This window comes from Amia ocellicauda, chromosome 17 (genome assembly GCF_036373705.1).
Source record: "Amia ocellicauda isolate fAmiCal2 chromosome 17, fAmiCal2.hap1, whole genome shotgun sequence".
In the NCBI taxonomy this organism is placed as follows: domain Eukaryota; kingdom Metazoa; phylum Chordata; class Actinopteri; order Amiiformes; family Amiidae; genus Amia; species Amia ocellicauda.
In genome coordinates, this window is record NC_089866.1 from 7831658 (window position 1) to 7852104 (window position 20447).

The following is a 20447-nucleotide window of genomic DNA, read 5'->3' on the forward strand; positions in this document are numbered from 1 at the left end:
GAAAATAGCAAAACAGGTGATTAAACCCATAACATTCAATAAGATGGGCCCACTTTATCACAAATAGATTTTAAAAAAGGCAGGCGGAGGGTATTACAGAATGCCTCTGGCACTTCTGAACAGTGTGTTATGCACAACACAGAGGCAGAAAGTTAATTAAACTGCTTGCTTAAAGCCATCTAAGTAAAATCTGCTGCTGCTGGATTATTGCAGTTCACAGCACCAGTGGCTAATTCTGGCTGTAGAGGGTATTCAAATCAGAGTAAATCAGAATAAACAAGCAACCGAAGAAAAAAAAAAATCCTGTTACTACCAATGCTTTTGTGTTCATTACTGGTTGGTTCAGCAAAGGTAGCAGTTGTTCAGCCTATCTGTGTTTCTGAATTAAGATTTCTTGTTTGATCCTGCAGAGCAGTTTCTCTCTGGAGGGCAAGCATTTATATCCCTATCATATCCTAACAGGCAATATCAAAAACTCTCCTATGTTTTCCACTCCTAATTCACTCATCTTCAATCTACATCAAAGTGAGGCTCCCTGGAACCCAGGAGTGTTCTGCTGCTCGAGAAACACACCGGTCTTAGAAGAGGAGGAGGACGAGCTCCCCAATGGTAATCAAGCAAACGATCTCTAAATTCACCATAATGTTTTTGTGTGAACCATAATAAATACAAAAACACAATTTTTCACAAACCCCAAAGTATTCAGGCACATAAAAAACAAAGGTAGATTATACAGCTGATCTGCCAATATTACCTTGTCTCAAATCAATCAACAAGAACAATGTCCTTTTTTTCAGTTCTCAGCTGTGAAACAAAGATAGTAATACTTAAGGGAGGTGTTATTAAACCAGATCCTGATGCCTCTTGAATTGATCGACACGGATAAAAGTTAATGTTATATAATTCCAACATCAGATTTCCTTTATATGTTGTGCAATATACACAGGACCTCAGATGTATTTCTGGAAGATGAACAGAAAATGAACAGATCCCTATCCTGGAACATTTCTTTCCAATTTGAAGTAAAATGTATTGTGTATCTTTTGGGATTTCACAGCAAATAAGGGTCTCAAGTTTTTAGTTTTTATTAGTGATAAACACTAAATGTGTTACACCACATTTTAAGCATTTGATAAAATCCTGCTATCCCCATTCCCCAACTGCATTAATTACAAGGTCAAAATGTCCTTTAGGAAAGACCCAAGCATGGGTTTTATTCCCAGAGTCTCTACTGTGGTGTCACTATAGCTGTAGCTATAATTAGAGACGATCACGGACACACACATGCACACCTTTACATCACTAATTGTAGAATACAGAAGACGATTCAAATGAACCAATCTGTCTTGCACACTATGCAAAATCAGACAAAAATCTGCTATAATCCCTGCTGCCCTAACCTAATTTTAGCCAGTTATTTTCTACTTTATGAGCCTTATGTTTTCTTTCCTACCTTGTTAGTGTCCTCCCATGTACCAAGGTTTCCCTGATGTCCCATTTTCTGAAAGCTCATGGTATATCACATTTCAGAACAAGGCACACTTCTTTTTTTTTATCGGAAATCTGAATTTATAGCAACATTTACACTTTAACAGGAAGTTCCTTCATTTCTCCAAGACCTATGCAAAAAAAAATCTCCCCCTCAGCTAGCTCAGAGGTCTGATTGTGCCTCCAACACATTACAGCTAAATTTACCTTCCGTAGGTCATTCACAGTATATTTTTAGGTTTGCAAGGTCTTATTTTCTATCCAAAGGCCGACTCTTAATTAAAATATTCAAATTAAAACATGGCCAATGACATAATTAACACCACCGCAGACTCCCTTATGTCGGCTAAATCATGGAAGGTCACAGCAATTTGAATTGTCCCCGTTTGTTTCTTACAACCTCCAATAACCTATGTACTTGTAGCATCATTGCCATATAACAATTGTACTTTTTATCTGAACCAAAACACTCCTGAGAATTAAATACCTTAAATATAAAAATCAGACCACGCAGGGCATGGTGTGGCAAAGGATACTGCAAATAAAGCAACTCCTGTATCTTATTTTCATTGCTCAAATAAATCACACATTATGGATTCTCCAAGAAAACTCTCATATCCTTGAGGAAATGAAAACGGTAACAAACGAATAGCTCAGCTCTAAACCTGCATGGTTCCTCAACCTTTTCACCCACTATAGAGATTCAGGAATAAGTATGTTTATGTCAAGCAAGTACTAGACAGCACGATTTAAAGGCAGGTTAGTATTGCTGCACCTTTAGACCAAACTTATGTGGCTCAGATACGGCAGCATACAAATCTCTGAGCAACTTGGCAAACTGACAAAAAGACAGAAAAACTGATAATGCATCTCGAAGAGGAACGTCTACAATGTACACAGATTTCTCACAATCTTGATCCGAATTTCAATTAAAATCCCACCAGAAAGAACTCCTCAGACCTGATGCACACACCCCATGTGTCCATTTGTGTGTGTGTATATTATTAGGTACACGAGTGGGGACGTAGAGTCGTCACCACCCCCCACGATTTTACCATTTTGATTTTAAACACTGTATTGCAACATTGCATTATGTACTGTACAAATTATGGACACAAAATATGAACAAAATATGAATTTGGACTATTTTGCACACATGTAGAATGTTACTCACCAGATTGCTTGCCAAGGTAGACGATCAATCAAGCGTCTAACAATCTCACAATTTTTCCCTACTTGCTCGTTGTGACATATTGTGTCCCCATGTTTGTGATCGTCGAGTTGAACAGCAGATCAATGTGGCTCTGTCCAAAGGATTTCGTTGTCACAGTGGCTCATGTGTGACTTTGGGAACACTCATGTTTTTTGTTTTTGTTTTTGTTTTTTAAATGTAAAACTAAATTCTAAATAATTATATGAATTTCAATACCAAGCAAAATGGTTGACAGAAAGGAATAGCGATTAGTTGCTCACTAATGATTGGACAGCAGTAAGACATTTGACTTTCCCATTGGATACTAACACAGGGTGAGAAAATTGGAGGAGAAAAATTGGGTTAAAAATAAATACAAAATTTGACTGATGATTTAATTGGCTCTGCATGGTCAGCAGAGAATACCCTGAAGGTCCTGACGGCACACAACTGACATATAAAGGATTTTTAAGGATTCATTTTTTTCTATTTGTAAATCATGCGTTTGATTTAATTCTGCAGTCTCTTTTACACAACATAACCCAGATACAATAGCTGTGTGGGCCACAAGGGCTACTTCAATGCAAACTTTTAAACGGCAGTACACCTAAATCCGGCCAGCACTGATTACTGCAAGTGCCAAGGCTGGAAAAAACAATATCTGTAGTAGTCCGTTAGAGTGTTCAACAGAGAAATGCCTGGACGTTGGCAGACATATCAGCATGAGGCCGGGACGGGGAGTTTAGTGTGAAATCTTGCACGCATCTCTATGTTTCAAAATCGCCTCATTTAGATTCGCAGACATTTAGATCATTTATTTTCCCCCTTCTCCTTTTCTTCCTCATGATCAAGCAGGATTTATGATCTAATCCTCTGGCTAAATTCCCTTATCAACCAGTGAACCACATCAGGAGACAGTACTGTATGAGCAAACTTCAATATAGCAGGGGCTTTATTCATGCAGTCTCTGCCCTCTCCTGCTGCCATCTCTCCATGTAGGTTTTTCTTATGAAGCACACGTGCTTATGAAAGGGGAATGGGGTCGTGTGAAGTGTTGCTGCTGCTGTTGTCAACAAATACCTTGTACATCCAAAGCTATGACTGACCAACAGCGAAGCCACAACTATGTCCACTTGTTTATTTCACTGCCACCAATAAACAAACCTGCCGTCCCTCCAAACACTTAAAAGACAGTTTAAACTACAAAGTGAGAATATAAAGTTAATTAAATTGAGAAGGTCACCTGATAGTATGAACACTACAGAAGAAAAAAAATTGTAAGGGGAACCTGCCAAAAAGAAGTGAATAGGATGGCAAATCTATTTTTGTTTTTATTTTACCCCTTTTGGGACAGTTGAGCGGCTCTGTAAAGTAGACAGGTTATACCCCAAGGTATAACTTCTGGGGCATATTCTGTCAGAGGTTGAAAGTGGTTGAAAGGAGTGTGTGCAAAAGATGGCAGGACTACAAAAAGAATGCGTGTCCTTCTCTATACCAAAGTCAATGCACTACAAAATATTCAGAGCACTTCAAAAGGCATTACTTAAAAACAGCGTAATTTCTCAAAGGCCAAGTACATGGATTCCCACAAATGGAGTCTATTTTATTTAATCTTACATCAGGATGGAAAATAAGTATAAGGCACATTATTATTCTTTGTCATTCAATACCCAGAGAACCATAGTTGACATCCATAATGCGATTCTCACTTATTTTGTAAGCATTTTAGTAATAGACAATGTCTGAGTAAATATAAATAAAGTTCTATTACAGGCAATCTTTTTTTCAGTATAACATGGAGAGAGAGAAAAAAAGAGGGAGGAGGAGAGCAGAGAGAGTAAAATGTGTGTGTGTGGTCTTTTCAATCCAGTCTTAAAATGAATGACCTAGTTAATTTTTCCACAATCCTATTCAGTCCATACACCTTATACAGTCCTATATACCTTTTCCAAAAATATTTTGAAGCAATAGAAAAACAAAAAAACAAAACAACTTAGAAGAATGAATGCAGCCAACATGAGAGGAAGTCCTGCCTGGTGCTTATTGGGTGCATTATTTATTATTTACAGTAAAAATAAAACCAACATCGGTGGCTCCAGCATCACACACTTGCAAAAGTGATCAGTCTAACAGGGATATAATTAAAATTGGGTGCATCACTATCAGTTCTTAGTTGGGAATTGTTAAACAAAACACCATGCGAGTCAGACAATGTAGCATTCAGCATCTGGTTTACATCAAGTGGTACATGTTCTTACTAAACTGTTTAAAGGCAAGATGGTAAGAAAAAGCAGATTGCTTTGTAGAGTAAATCAGTTATACACAACTAAATCTGACCTGTAATCTTTGGCTCCGTGAATTCATCGAGTTGCCCTTTCCGTGTTTCAACATTAATTTAGCATCCTGCCTGCTTGGCTGAAATTGAATACAGTCTGTATTGATTTCAAATGAAATGCGACCTTCCTGTCCACAAGATTGCATTAAAAAAAAGGTTCCAGGTGCCCACAAAAGTTTCGTTTTTGTGTGTTTAAGGAAAGCAAAGCCTTCGTGAGAATGCAGCTATTAGTTAGCTCATAATTTCACAGTTACATACATTGTATAAAGCTACTCTTTTTTATTTTTTGTATCCATGACTAAATACTGCAATAAAATATCCAATGACTAACGGTATGAATAAGTTAAATGAACAGCAATGTACTGCAGTGTACATTAAAAGGGAAGCAAAAGCACACACACTCATTAAATGTGAATTACACAGACGTGTGTGTATTAAGTGTCTCTGATTAATTGGTCAGTCAGATATGATTTGTAAGCAGCAGTAATGCAGGAGATCACTGCAGCAGTTTTGCTTCAGTCCAATTGCTGCACAGCAGTTATTTAACCCATCAGGGTTTAGACACTAACTTGTTGGGAATCATCTCCCGATCCCTGTCCAATTAAAGGAAAGACGCTTAAAGCAGAGTTGACTTCAGCATCTCTCGTGCTACAATACTGGATGATCAAGTGGTTATCTAAAACCAATGCTAACCAAATGACCCTGTTTAGTATTGTAACCTTATTTGTATAACAGCTCTGTGCTTGGTTTCATTATATAATCATTATACATGGCTTTGAAGATGTACAAGCCAGTTTGGTTTAAATTTTTATTCATGATGGAACCAGGTGCACCAACAACCTTCAGGATCCCACTCAGTCAACACCGTTCTTTAGTTCAAACTGCCAATCAGTGGCATGTAGCATTGCTTTGGAAGTTATTAAACAGGACCAAGGTGTTTCTTCACAGTTGTAAAAGACAGATCACGCAAGGAGGCTATGGAAATAAAACTGTGTCAGGGCATATCTTCTATGTAAGTACAAGTGCTTGACACTTGACAGTAGACATCCAGCTCTTTTGACCTCAGTAAACTTGTAGTGTAACAGCTGTAAATGTCTTCCAGGCCACGAGACACTGTGGAGAGATGAATGGCAACTGTGTGAAATACTCATGAATCCTATATACACTGCTTTGCCATTATTGTATGTATTTCTGGCACAGTTTTATTAAAATGCAAATGCCATGCACCCCCACCTACTCACCACCTTTGTTCTAGGTTTTGCCCAAAGCCAAAGAAAGAAAACACACACACACACACACACACACACCACAGTACTACTGCAATGAAAGGATATCAGGGATTAAGTCACACAAGGTGAGAGCTGTGGGTTTCTGGGGAAATAGACTACAATTAAGTGTACTCCCTCCCCCCCCATTCATTTCTAGGGTTTACATTTACCCCCTTTCCTTCATGTGGATATTTGAACAAAGATGAAGCTGGGTACAATTTTTTTCTTTAAAATGCAGTAATGGAGAGTTTGGAGGGATACACTAGGATAAAGCAGTGTTTGAGAAATATATAAGCAATTGCAACGTGACGATGCCTAGAGTAATATTAGCGTTCAATATATTTTAATTGGTGATGATTATGTGTTTGTATGCATTTTGCATTCATTTGATACACCAACATGGGGTGTAATTGATCAAAAATAACCCTGGGCAGTTACTACTAAGTGTAATGTGCCTTGGCGTGTGTGTCTTCTGCTGGCAACATCAGGTAACCCGAGACGCACAGTGGAGATGCCAGGGTAGGACTCGTGTCACTTAAATGAAATATTTGTCCATGCTGAAGGCGCCTTTAGTAACTACAGTACTATTAGCATGAATAGAGGCTTCAGCTCTTCTGCTGAGCATGCCCTGTTGCACAGGCAAGCGCCAGTCGCCTGTTTGAACAGACGAGATTCACAGAGCCATCAGGAGCCGAGCAAGGGAGCCTGCAAACACATGCTGCTATGGCAAGATGGATTTTGAGACAGCGTCCTGTGCTCGTTTCCCAACTGCACGCTCATAATTACAGATCATTAAAAAGTAAATGGGCTACCGCTTCCAACAACAACAACACAAAAGTCGAGAAGCACCAGCATCGTGTAAACCAGAGCAGACCGGTGTAGCCTCGTTAACCAGGTGCCCCATTTACATACATTAACACAAATAAGTGACTTTACAATTGACCGAATAATGAGTTAATAATTGGCATACCAACAAAGTGCTTTCGCCCAAATAAACCACCACATTTACAATCCAGACGAATGCACATTCAAATCTGCCAATGTGAGGCTTTTGATACTCACAGTTTGCGCATCTCCACCTGGCTGCAGCCTGGTCTCCTCTGGCATCTGTAGCGGCTGCCCCCCATTCATTTCCCCACATTGCATCTCCGTTTCGTTCACATTGCTTCCTCCCTCTCCGGTCCCCAGTCTGACTCTCTTCGCTTCGGGTTGACAATCCTCTGTGTCCTCCCTCCTCAGCTTCCCGTCCCTTCCCTTCCCACGAATCGCGTCCTCCGCGCTGCTGGAAGGGTTTGCCATTGTGTTGTTCTGCTTATTCTCCCTCGTTTAACTCCTGAGCGGCTAGCTGGTATTTTTCTCAAGGTGCCACAGAGGTACAGTTTCACCCAGACCCCCACGGTGAGCCTCTACTGTAATGTGTGTGTGCGTGTGTGTGTTGCTGCTGTCTTTATCTCGTTGCTGAAACTGATGAAATCCCTCCCAGTTCTGGAGCTGCGTCAGCAACATTGAACACTGTCTTCCACGTTTGCATGTCTATATGTTATTAATGCACATTGGTATGCGCTCTCACATGCGTGCCCCAGCCGTGCGTTACAGCCATGCTTACCTGGGCAGGTGAGGTTGCGAGGCGGGCACCCTTCACAGGTGTCAGCGAGGGCGACTGCTGACTGGACACTGAGCCCCTAGGAACTTAAGTTCTACACAAACTTTATGTGAGGTTCATTCCTGTAAGAGAAGAATGCATGAATAATATACAATCAACCACATTTATGTCTGGTCTGACTGCCTTTGCTACTTTTTATGCGCTTTGTTACACGCTACTCGTTGATCTATTTATTTTGAAAGCGGGCATTAAGGGCATCATTCCAACTGAGCTCCTAATTATTTAATTGAACCTTCAATTAAACTGTTCAATTAAGGGTTCAATTATGCAATGGAGAGCTCAGTTGGAACGAAAACCAGCAGTGCAGGGGGGGGCTCCAGGACCGGTTATGGAGATATATGCTAATGTGTTTATTATTATTATTATTATTATTATTATTATTATTATTATTATTATTATTGGAAAGCTTACAAATGTCTACACGTTAAAATGAAAATGATTCAGTTTAAAAGCAAAAGACAAATCCTTTAATTGAATCCAAACCAATAATTGTTTTTCGAAGTGTATAAACAGTCACTATCACAAAAATGTAATGCAAAACACAAGGTGATGTTAAGAGAACTTTTATATAGCAACTTGTTTATAGCACTCACTGTACTGCATGACACATTATAAGGGAAACCAGCATGAAACTCCAGCATGGCACTGAACTGATTTATAGTAGTGTAAATAGTGTGGGGTGTTTTTAATGCTTTGCTTTGTGTTCATTTAGTCCTGTAACTAAGAAATCAAGTTGCAACAAGATACAAATCAGGCAATCCTTTGATTGCATTAAGCAGGCTATATCTATGAAAGTATTGCGCTTCATGTACACGGACAGTTAAGTGCTGTCATTCAATTACGCCTTGCTAGGCAGGGCTAACAGAGTGGATATGTGCATTTATTGCTACCAAGGTCACAACCAAGTACAGCATGTGAATGAGCCAGAATTGGGTTGCCTCTTTTACCTCTGTGCAGCACTTGTTCCAGGACATAGAGTCTCTTCTGCACTCAACAACAACACCTTCTTAAAGTCATGTAGCTTTTTTAGTTATTTAATCACAAATCACTCTATGGGAATGTCTAAGCAGAACCCGATGTTATCCAGTAAAGCTGCCATGGAAGTCTGCAGATATTCTGCAATGTCACTGCAAACAGAATCTGCACCGCCCAAAAGGCCCCAAAGCAGAATGATGCAGGAAACTGACGTACTTACAATGAATTTTGAGGCTAATTTTGGAAGGCCAATCTGCACTTGTGGTTGATTCAGATCTCTACAGCCCTCCTAGCCATACTGGTGATCTAAAATGATGTTGTCTAAAATTGATTTCCAGGACTTTATCTCTGCAGCGAGCAGTTAATATATTTAACTTCAGTTCCAATGAATGAAGATTAAAATGCGTGCTACTCTAGCTGTTCCTATAGTTAAAAATCACACCGAAAAGTGGTAAAGTTACATTTCAGCTTTATTTCTCAGTAGTAGCCGACTGACTAAAATGTAAAACATTAAGACAAAGTTTGAATCTTTTATTTGATCTTGAGTAGAAACAAAAAAACAGCAGGGTGCAATGTTCACCCATCACATAAAATACTATAAACAAAGGCGAAATATATAAAAGAGGAGGAAGGGGGTGACTTTATTATATTGTCAGTCACACATGACAAGCATAATAACTGTTGAGAAAGAAATTATTGTTTCTTTGTGTCGATTCCATGTGCATCTGGAGTCCTATAAAAAAAGTGCAATTTTGTCCAAAATCCCTTACAGCCCCCTGTTTATCAATGTACGAATCAGGCGTTAGATGATAAAACAGTGCAGTGGCACATTCCTCCATGGGTTCGGGCTGAGATGTATCATATGCTGTAGTGTATGTCAGGTTTAAGCTGCCCCAGGCGTCCCTCGCCCTGCAGACTGCCGTTAGCTGTTGCCTTTGTCTGCTCAGCACCATGGACAGCTCTGGCTCCGGTCCTGTTTTAGGTTGATCTCTCAGTCTCTGAATTTGCTTTTCAAAATTAGGATTTAGCAAAACTGTGTTTGAGGATGCAGGAGGAACAAACAACCTAGTGTTTTTTAACAGTATGCCAGATGTGAATATAGTATTATTATTATTATTATTATTATTATTATTATTATTATTATAGTAGTAGTAGTAGTAGTAGTTCCCATGTCTTCATTTCAAACACAGCCTTGAAAAGACAACAACACAACATTTTAAAATCAATACAACCATTTCTGAACATTTAACATTAACGCAGCAGCGCCAAGCCAGCTTACAGAAACACGGCATGCACCTTCTCAGTCACACTGGGTTTCCCATAGCTCCAGTTTATGGAAACACTCCCGCTCAATTACAAGGCAATGAATCATGGTCTCACTGTGATTTGAATTGTGGAGGTCTACTGTTGTTTTCCTAATTAGCTGGTGAGTCCTGTACCTGCAGGTGTTGCTAGAAATCAATAAATCCATCGTGGCTATAAATTATGATCTGAAGACAGGGAATTAGACAAAAAGGCACTGCACTGATCTTCATGAAACATTTCTCCAAAGTCAGAGTCCCTTTTGTCACATTGTGTGCTACAGAATGAACCATCCTCTTAGTATTTATTAATTTTACATTGCAATCTAGGTACCATTTTAGAAAGGGTGGTGCAGTTTTCAAATAAGAATTGATTTCCCCTGCAAGACTGTTCATTCTGGAGACCACAAATATTGATATGGGTCAAAAAGTCTACCTCGGCACTGGGAGTAGGCTGTTTGTTAGATGTCAAGTGTATTGAGTGATGCGTTATGAAAACACACACCTGAATGAATGATTAATGCTTTGGAAACTCGGATCATCGGGTATGTTTAGCAATTCATAGTGGTTTGTTTCCAAGCTAAGAATAATTTATGAACCCAGATTTTTTGTTCTCAATATGTTTACAAGCATTGCACCCAGAAGCATTCTTTATCCTCAAATGCATCCTCAACAAAGAGAAAGTAGCAGCAAGTTTACATACAAATAAAGTTCTTGTGGGTTCACAGGCCAGGAATATGATTGCCTCTTTATTTCTCTGGAGTTATTACTTAAGCATTAATTAATATCAGCTTCCTAGGATACATATAATTTGGTACCGGCCCATGATTTTAAGCCACCGATCATTGTGTTAGGGTGTTACAATAGCAGGAGAGAAACTATGCAAGGTAATATGGATTCTATCAGCTCAGCTAAAGGGATTGCAACTACAGCTTACCAGACCTGGAGCAGTCCCAGGTCTGTGTTCTGAAGCTTGGGATTTGAAACCCTGTTTCAGCTGGGCAAAGGCCAAAGTGGTGATGTGCATACATATAAATACTACGGATTTGAACTCACAGAAAGCATTCAATGCATCACAATGTAGACGGTTGTGCTTATCAAGAAAATTAAGCTAGTGGTAAAGACAATGGGGCTGACCATTAACCACACATAAGTGTTCATTTTCCCTTTCTGCTGATTGAGAGCCAAGGGTACTTGTCCCCAAGAGGTTGATTATGGTGATATGGCCATATAATAGTGATTTGTTTTCAATAATATATTCATATCAAGGTCAAACCATGACAGAAAGAACCCTCGTATTATAGTAGCTTTTGCATATGTCCCAAACCTTGTTGTTATGAAGCTGTAACGTGCTGATTTTACTAACCACACTTCTCGGTGATAGAAGAAAGAATGAGAAAGAAAAGTTATAATTTCCTAATATGAATTTTTAAAGTGTCAGCAAAAGCCTGACGGTTCCAAATCCGCCTCTAAAAGCTTAGTGGCTAAACTGACAATCATTCTATCGAATCAGTTCAAAAGTGGCACAGGAGGAAATTTCCAGGTGTGCAGGGTAGGCTAAAGCGAGATTGTGTGGAGGCTGCAATGCGATAAACTGCAAGAGTATGTTAGAACAGATGGGTGTTTTGAGTTGTGCAGCAGATACAATTGTACCCTGAAGAAATTCACCACCAGTGAACTAAGTGCTATGAGTGTACCATTAAAAAGAAATATTAAAAATAAAAGACATTGCAAGTTCCTTAACACCATGTGATGCAATCTACACCCCGGGAAAGTGCTGAATCTTTTATGTCTTTTTTCAAAAGCTTTTGTATTTCCTATCGAGCCCTCGCTGCACTTTTTCTTGAGCAGGCAACATTGACACCATGCAATCTTTTGATTTTCTTTAGCATTAAACCCTACTTAATAGTCTGATGTATAAAGTGGTGAATGCATCTCCGAACGATTAACAATACTGCTAAATTAGTCCTGCATTGACTGAGACACAAGTGTGACTCGCGTTTGCATTTAATGCTGTGCTAATGATCAATGGATAGTGCCTATACATTTTAAATGCCTTCAGAAGTTATGATAGAATTGCCGTTCAGAGGCATTAAGTTAATCAATGGCTGGCTTTCTCATGCTTTAAATTGGGAGTGAGTTCATGCTCACTGCATTTGAACTATCCTTCAAATTAAAATTAATCTAATAAAAGAGGACATTTGACATCAGTATTCCTGGTTCATACACATGCAAATGAAGCCTTCAGTTCTGTTGTATTTAATAATACAATATCTATGCTCCAGTGAGGAAAACGAGCAATTTCTACAGATTTTAGCTGAGGAGAAAGCTGTATGTTTAATAATGAAACTAGTGAAGCAAAGCCTTTAATTAAATGGAATTAAACTGTTGTACTTAGATTGATGAGATATACTGCATGCACAACCAAGTCCAAAGCTGATTGTGACCCCATGTCAATAAAACGACCTTAAAACTAAGCTGAGTGTAATGATAATATTGAATAGATAGAACCAGTCATAGCTTAGCTGTGTGATTATTATTGTTAATATTGGTATTATTTAATGTAGAATGTTTGCTTTTTATTATCTTCATAAACTGAAACACTAACTCATCAATCAGAATAGATGCCCATTCTGAATCTGTAATACTTCTATGTGTTCCTGGTACAAAAAAAACGGTTATGGATTTTGCTATGTGTCTAGTGCTCTTAAGAATGTGAATCTTCATATATTATTATTCCAGTTGAAATCCATGACAGTTCATTTTTCCTGTCAAGAGTCTATGAAGCATATTGTTTTTCAGTTCATTGCAGTTATTTCCCAGATTAAATTAACATTTTATATAACAGAGTGTACTTTAGTTAATGCTTCTTAATCGCATCGTAATGGGAAAATCTATATATTTACTTATTCGAATGTAATGTATTTTGTTTAAAGCACATTAATATATTAAGTGGATGGTGCATATGATCTGAAATTGCAAATTTCTCATAACATATAGGAGGAGAATATTTCAGGGTAATTGGCAGATCTCCGTATATATAATGACGTTCTAATGCAGCACAATACATATTCTCTTTCTCTACATGAGCATTGTTCTCATAACACTCCATTCTCCACTGTTAGCACCAGTGATTGTGAGTTCCAAAATCAAGCACTATTTAAAAAAAATAAAAAGGAGCTATTTCAGAAAACGATATTTAAAAACTGAAGAGGAGACTTAATTAAGAATGGGGTTAAAGTATGGTCTCTGTGCCACTGAACTGAATATGCACAACTATAAATTACTTTAGTAACCAATCACCAAATTGCCATTGATGAGTTTTTATCAATTATCTGTAATTTTGTCATTTAGAAATGTGGTCACTTGTAATTGAAATGGAAAACAGTGGGAGTAAGTTGGGCCAGTAAAACATAGTGCTGGGATCTTCTCTTGGCTAAGATTTTACTTGGAACTAAATCAGAATGCCTTGTTTTTCCCTGACATGTTAAAATATTTTAAAGTACATAAGATGAACACACAGTTGTGGCCCTGGTTAAAAAGACTCTCATACACAAGAATTGTCTATTTCTGAGTCACCAACAAATTCTATATTCAGTGATTCCTCGAATACTACAGTCCTATCTCTCCTATAAGTCATGATTGCAACACTTAGACAGCAGTCAATGCAAGGATATTATGAAAATATATGGAGGCATTATAACATATGGAAATACAATTAGCTTTATCTTGTGCCCCTTTATCCTGGATATTACCATAAATCTTATATTATTACCATGAATATATTATCATAAACAGCACTGTGTGAGTTGACAAGGCTCTTAGCTCCACACAACAAGATCTAGAGCCTTTCAGTACGGTACATAATTAGGTTATCCTTATCATATGACCAGTGTAAGATAATAATAACAATAATATATTTATGAAACCAAAATGGTTTTGGTACACGCACAGGATGGGGTCAGGTGACTATAAGCACCATAGGCTAAATAGCTGGCTGCCCTGAAACCTTGCTCGATAGCTTGAGATCAAGTAAGTTGGAACTGCAGAGTCCTCCACTAATGCAAAGGTCACAGGCCAGAGAGGTGCTTACAGGTACTTATCTTTACTGTCAGCACTCAAAGGGGTCGGATACAGCCAGTGATACACAAAGGGCTGCATTTCCTAGACGGGTAGTCATTCAGAGATGTATATAGAGGTATGTGTCAATTCTTATGAAAAATGTATGCTAGCACACAAGTCTCTCTGTCTCTCGCTCCCTCACACCCTCCTAAATTCGAATCATCAATTATTTATCAAAGTCGCTCGCCACTTCCTGTGCCAATGCAGGAGAGATGTGTGTCACCAACACAGGTATTCGGAACAGGTGTTGTCAAGTCAGCCGCTCTAATCACACTGTGAGTCCTCGGTGTAAACAGTAGAGCTGTAGCATCAGGGGGAAGACAAATGCAGCTCTCACTAATAACACTGTGGGCTCGCAGGTATCACAGATCCACAGGAGTCTGTGTTGAGCAACAACACAAGGGCAGGGGAAGCCCTGACTGACTCAAGTCTACACAACTCCAGCTGTGCTCAACCGATTCTGGGTGGCACGATGTGGAATGCTGGTCATAATTAGCTATACACCAGGTTCACACCAGCACTGACAGCCTCCAATATAGTGTTTTACTGGGTCTTTTTTATGTGTAACTACCACTGTGGAAATTGGCCTCCTGTCACTAATAATGGACTGTACTAAAGGTCAAGTGATAAATGTGAAAGTCCAAATTTCAAATTAGTGTGCGATTAATTTGAGAGACTTTACAATTCTATGTAAATGATTGTAGACAATATGCATGCTTTCGTATTCAAATGGCAAACAGAATGCAATACCCGTACACAAATATAGCACTTGGGAAACAGTGTTAGAACGTAAAAAATGGAATTATAATTTCTCCACGGAACACTGTTGGAAACAAAAACATGTATTTCCCAATTCAATGTTAATCATATTTTGTATTTTTAATGGGAATTTAATTCAATATTTTGCTGTGTGTGAATAGATTAGGCGCATGCTAAGATTGATCTATTTAGGGAATTTTCCCTTGAAGTGATGCTGTTTGCATTAACAACAGAAGAAAGCAGTTAAGTCATGTTAAATCAATACTCCCGAAATATCTCTAATATGCTCTTTTAGCAAGTTCTCATTTTCGGAGCATACCAACTGGAACAGTGGCCATAAATATTGTAAATCAAGTGAGCCACAGCCTTAAAGCTGGTTGCAAAACTAGTTGCAGCTGCTACAAATAAAACACCTAATAAAACACCTAATCAAAAGAGCATACTAGTAAACAATTAACACATAAACAAACTGTCCCAAACAATCTTATCTCATTATTAAATTTCCACACACCTTCAGTGTGAAATTATCTGTCTTATTGCTTCAATGCAAGGTCATACAGTAACACTGTGCAGTACCACATATGAGAAAAACTGCATTTAAGCAAGAATATTAAATGGAAGCTGTGTGAAAACAACTTTCCAATAAACTGTTTTCCAAGTAAACTGTCAATCTGTGATCTATTAATTATTAATTATTAACAGAATAGATGCGGTTGTGTTTCGTCTGTGTGACTGACAGTTTAATAACTGTAAATCAGATTTAAAAAAAAAAAGATTCAACTCAAAAATAAACACACTGGTGTCAGGGTTGAGAGACCTCTGGGATTAGCAGGGATTTCAGACTCAGGTGCTGAGAGGAATGCATTGCCCACCCACCCCAGTATAAACTCTCTTCTCAAACAGTACTCCCATGTAACTTCAATAGCTGACTCTGCAGCAATTATTTGAAGTGCTTGAGAATAATGGATAATAATTGCAGTCAGCACATTTGCTCCTTGGGAAGACTGTTGCATTTACAATGACCAGGAGGTCAAGTTGAAAATTGTTTTTAGTCAGGGACAGACATTTAGGCCAATTACCCTATGAGTTGTGAAAGTGTAATCAATGTGCAGTCAAATTTAAAGGAACAGCGCCACATGGTTTCCTCTCACAACTGGTATAAATACATCCCTTTAACAATGTTTCTATGGATGAAGATTAGTGAGCCTTCCTCACCCCTGTCGTCACACTGCAACTCCCACTGTCTCTGGTAATTGTCTGAACTGCCCTCACCTCCATAAGTCTATACTATTGGAGGAGATTAATGGGGAATTCATGGTATTGATCATTTCCTCTCCATATCCAAAACTTTGAACACCATTCTATGTGGGTTAAAAAAGGTTTATTGTGAGACTGCATAGATCAGTTGCTAAGAACCTCTATTTAAGGACAGCAGGAAAAGGAAATAGTCAGCCGTCTTTGTAAATTAAAATATTACCAAACCAAAGGAAACCAAACAAAATGGAAAAAATATAGATATTTATTAAGGACGTATGAAGGAATTATGAAGTTAATAAAGATTATTCCATTCCTGCCATGTTTCTGGCACAAGTATGAGGTCATATTTCCAAATACTGTTTCAACAGTCTTTCATAATCACATAGGTTGGAGTGTAACTTCAGTCCAGAGTCAGTCCTTGCCAATATATTGTCAGCTGGATAACTTTTCAATGGAGGCGAGCTTTGCCTTCTTTTGTCAATCAAGTAATGAATGCAGTTCATCTCTTTTTTTAGGTTCCTCCACTAAAATATGCTCATATTTTATTCTAGGCAATTAGAGTCTTCCTTAAAAAGGTAAACAGCCTTAGGATACTGCCTCTCCTCATTTCTTGAATAAATTCATAGGTAATTTTCATTTTAATGAAATTCTACTTCCATCTAGCCCTGGCAGGCCCATTTATGGATCCAATTTACGATCCCAAATTAAATTAATTAAATTACATGTTTAAATTTAGGCAGCTTTAATTATTTAAATGATCCTTGTATTCCTGATTATATGAGAATATCACCCCAAGAGGTGCTCAGATATGAGTGATTTCTTCCTCCCTGCTTCCTCACAAAGTGTCTGTGGAAAGAGAAACAACATTGCATTGCTTTGCAGATTTGTAACACACCTTCACTGTATGTAACAGGCTAATATGATATCCTGCAATTGTTCAGTACTATCTACAGGTATTGTTCTCAGAGCCTAAAAAACTCACACAGTACTATTTAAACCTGTCCAGAAAACTATATGAATAAAAATATGATCACATTACATACAGAATCTTTCCAGCAGTGCTTATGCACACAGTTTTACTTCTATTAAATTCCATGAGTATCTGCCACAAACACTGTGTTTTCCTGTTGCGTTGCCAAATATTTTTTAAAAATGCAGCAATCTGATTTGAAATACAAGAAAAAAACATCCAACAGCATTTCACTGGTGGATCAAGGACCACAGTAAGGGCAATTCCATTTTTAAAAGCTCTGCCTTATCACAGTTCAGATGACAAAGCGATAACATGAAGCAACAGTAAGCAATATATCTGATAAGTGATTAGGTGTGTGCTGGACACAAGGCAAAGTGCTTTGTTTAAAAGATAAACCTAAGAAACGTCTGCAAAATAAATTAGGACCCATTGTTTTTGAAACGGAAAAAAAAGAAAAAGAACATGCATATGAAAGTAAAATGAAAAGATTTCAATTAGACTAGCAGGGACATTTTCATTGTTAGTGTCAAACCTGCATTAAAATCATTGTGTTGAAATGAATGATAGCAAAGATGACATCAGAGGAAACAATTTAGAGAAAGAAGACCAGATGAACTCGAGCTCAGACCAGGGGCAGAGGATGACGCTGTACACTGTCGCAGAATGGAGAAATGACATCACTTTAATATCCTTCTGTTATTGTTCTGTCAGGTTACGATTTTGCTGCTCAGGGACCTTTAAAATCAGCACCAATCCTTGATACTGCAGCACTGTTGTACAAACACGAAAAAAAGCAACAAACTGACAAACTCCCCAAATTGAAACTCACTGATTTACAAAAGCCGGCTGGTGTTTTGGAGGAAAACTTCAGCATATACTCGAAGTGTCAAAAATGGCAAATAGGTGGCATAAGCAATACAAAGGCAAATCCACCGATACCCATTTCAGAAGTCAAATTACAGCATGCAGGACATTTCGATTTAAATACTGCAATAGGACATTACAATTTTAAAGGTAGATTTGCCTTTGAAATAGTTTCTTGCTCTGACAGAGATCAAAGGATTCATGGACTACTGCAAACTATCATGTTCAAACAGGTCCTCATGTATATACACAAATATACGTGTATGGTTTCAAGGTTGCCGAGTATGTAAGTGTGAATTAGACCCTAGGAAGTTATGTAATAGGTGTGGATGCTTAATTCTGCACCAGGAAACAAAAATCAAAACAGGTTTGTCTGCTGTCATTCAGAGCTGTTACTTCTTTACCCTTTAATTGCTTTTCATGCATCAGCAAATTGATTATCACTCCCCCACAAGCCCCAATAAAAAGGAATTCTATCCTCATTATAACCATGTTCTTGTGTATGAGATAATTGAGCAGTCATAATGAAATGCATGTTTTATTAAAGGTAATTTCAATATAGTTAAGATCAAAGTACATTAGCCTTGCACTGAAGAATTTGCACGGAAGAGCGATTGCTAGACCGACATAGAGGGGAGGAAAAAAAAAAAAAAAAGCGAGGCCTATAAATATTTTCAACTGAAACAGATGAACCTCTTTATTACCAATCATAGGTGCAGTGTTTGAGATAAGGGTAGGTGGAGTAATGATTTAGCCTTGGACTGACGGCAGTCTGAACCACAGACCAATTATCCGTTATTGCTTCAGCTGTGTAGCATGTTCATTAACTCAGACCAAACATGTTACAACAAAGACACACTGTGACATATGTGAATGTACATTAAACCATATTCAACCTAAGATTTACAAAGTTTACACAGGTTGTAAACATTTACGTAAACCATCATTTCACGAATGCTTTATAACTGCATTTCTAGATAGATCTATGAGTCAACCAGCACAATGAGCCACAAACCCAATATCAGTCCCCAGGCATGGCTGGATATGTAAAATCGTACAAGTCTGGGTTAGTGATGTCAGTGTAGCAGTGCTCTGTGTTGAAATGGATTCTCGACCTTGTGTGCTCCGTTGCTTTGCTGCTTAGTTGTGGTCCCTTGTCATGACTGATAGGAAGTTTCTGTTCATTAGTTGGTTTGTCATCTCATTTTTTATACGGCAGCGTGTGTCAGCCTCCTCTGTTCACTCGAATTTCTGAGCAATTAGAAACCTTTTTTTAACGATAATTCACAAAATGAATGTGAAGGGAACATCAAAAGATATTAACATAAACACTCGCCACCATCTCCTCAAACTGCAGACGGAAATGTTAGAATCATGTAGAGAGGTCCATGGCTATTTGTAGTAGTGCAACTGAGATTGAAGTGGAAAAATAACATGTATATATATTGTACAGTAACTATGGCTTGGCATTTCCATTGCACCAAATATTGAAAACACTATTTAAAATGTATTTTCAAAATGTACAGCAATAACAGTTATCAGCAAAATGCAAACTGAGTTACAAAGTTGTACAAAAAACATAAAGCATCGCTCACCAGCACCATCAAGCTTCTTAGAACTGAAAACAAATGCATTTTTTTGAAAAATAGAAGTGTGTAAATTTGTCAGTAAACTATTATAATCACACACATCTTGTCAAACAAGCCAAGCACAGACGAAGAGTCCATTCCATCCATTGATTACACTTTATTAAATCGCCTTCATATTGGAAATCTAACGCTTCCAGGTGGGCTTTCATCATCTTATCATAGGTGTTAGGCTTTCATTTGCTAATTTGACAAGGGGTCAGAACTCTTTTCAACAGGAAAATCAAACAGAAATGCGAAGCCAAACCATCAGTCCAGGAATTCAACATCAGACTTCATTGATCCCTCTGGACATTAATGCCTTAAGTTGAGCCAGTCATGTCTTTAAAAATGCATGAGAGGGTTTTCATTTTTTGTAATGTCTTCTGATGGATTTTGAAATTCTGGGGTGTGAGAAATGACAAACTCTCTTTCAAGTCTCCAGTTGCAAAGTGTTGCATCACCAACAGGACCATGTAAGAGCCTCTTCTTTTTTGTACTTGAAAGTTGAGAGAGGGGCTCACTGGCCAAGAAAACCCCAAAACAAAACCATTCCCTCCAGTGATAGTTTTCTATAGGGTTCACCTGATCGTGATTTACGTTATTGAAAATACTTCTAAACATC

General features: G+C 38.2%; 1 protein-coding gene across 18 annotated transcripts in view; it reads right to left on the minus strand.

Annotated features, from left to right (window-relative positions):
• rbfox1 (RNA binding fox-1 homolog 1) overlaps positions 1 to 7640 on the minus strand; it is a 636526-nt gene extending 628886 nt beyond the window's left edge. For 5 of the 18 annotated variants that reach the window (XM_066689827.1, XM_066689822.1, XM_066689834.1 and 2 more), the window contains exon 1: positions 7346 to 7597. In XM_066689827.1, the coding sequence (XP_066545924.1) occupies positions 7346 to 7582 (237 nt within the window). In that variant the 5' untranslated portion in view covers positions 7583 to 7597. Of the gene's footprint in view, positions 1 to 7345 lie in introns of all 18 variants that reach the window. The other 13 variants (XM_066689842.1, XM_066689823.1, XM_066689841.1 and 10 more) reach the window with 12 other exon arrangements.
• Between the last annotated feature and the right edge of the window lie 12807 nt (positions 7641 to 20447).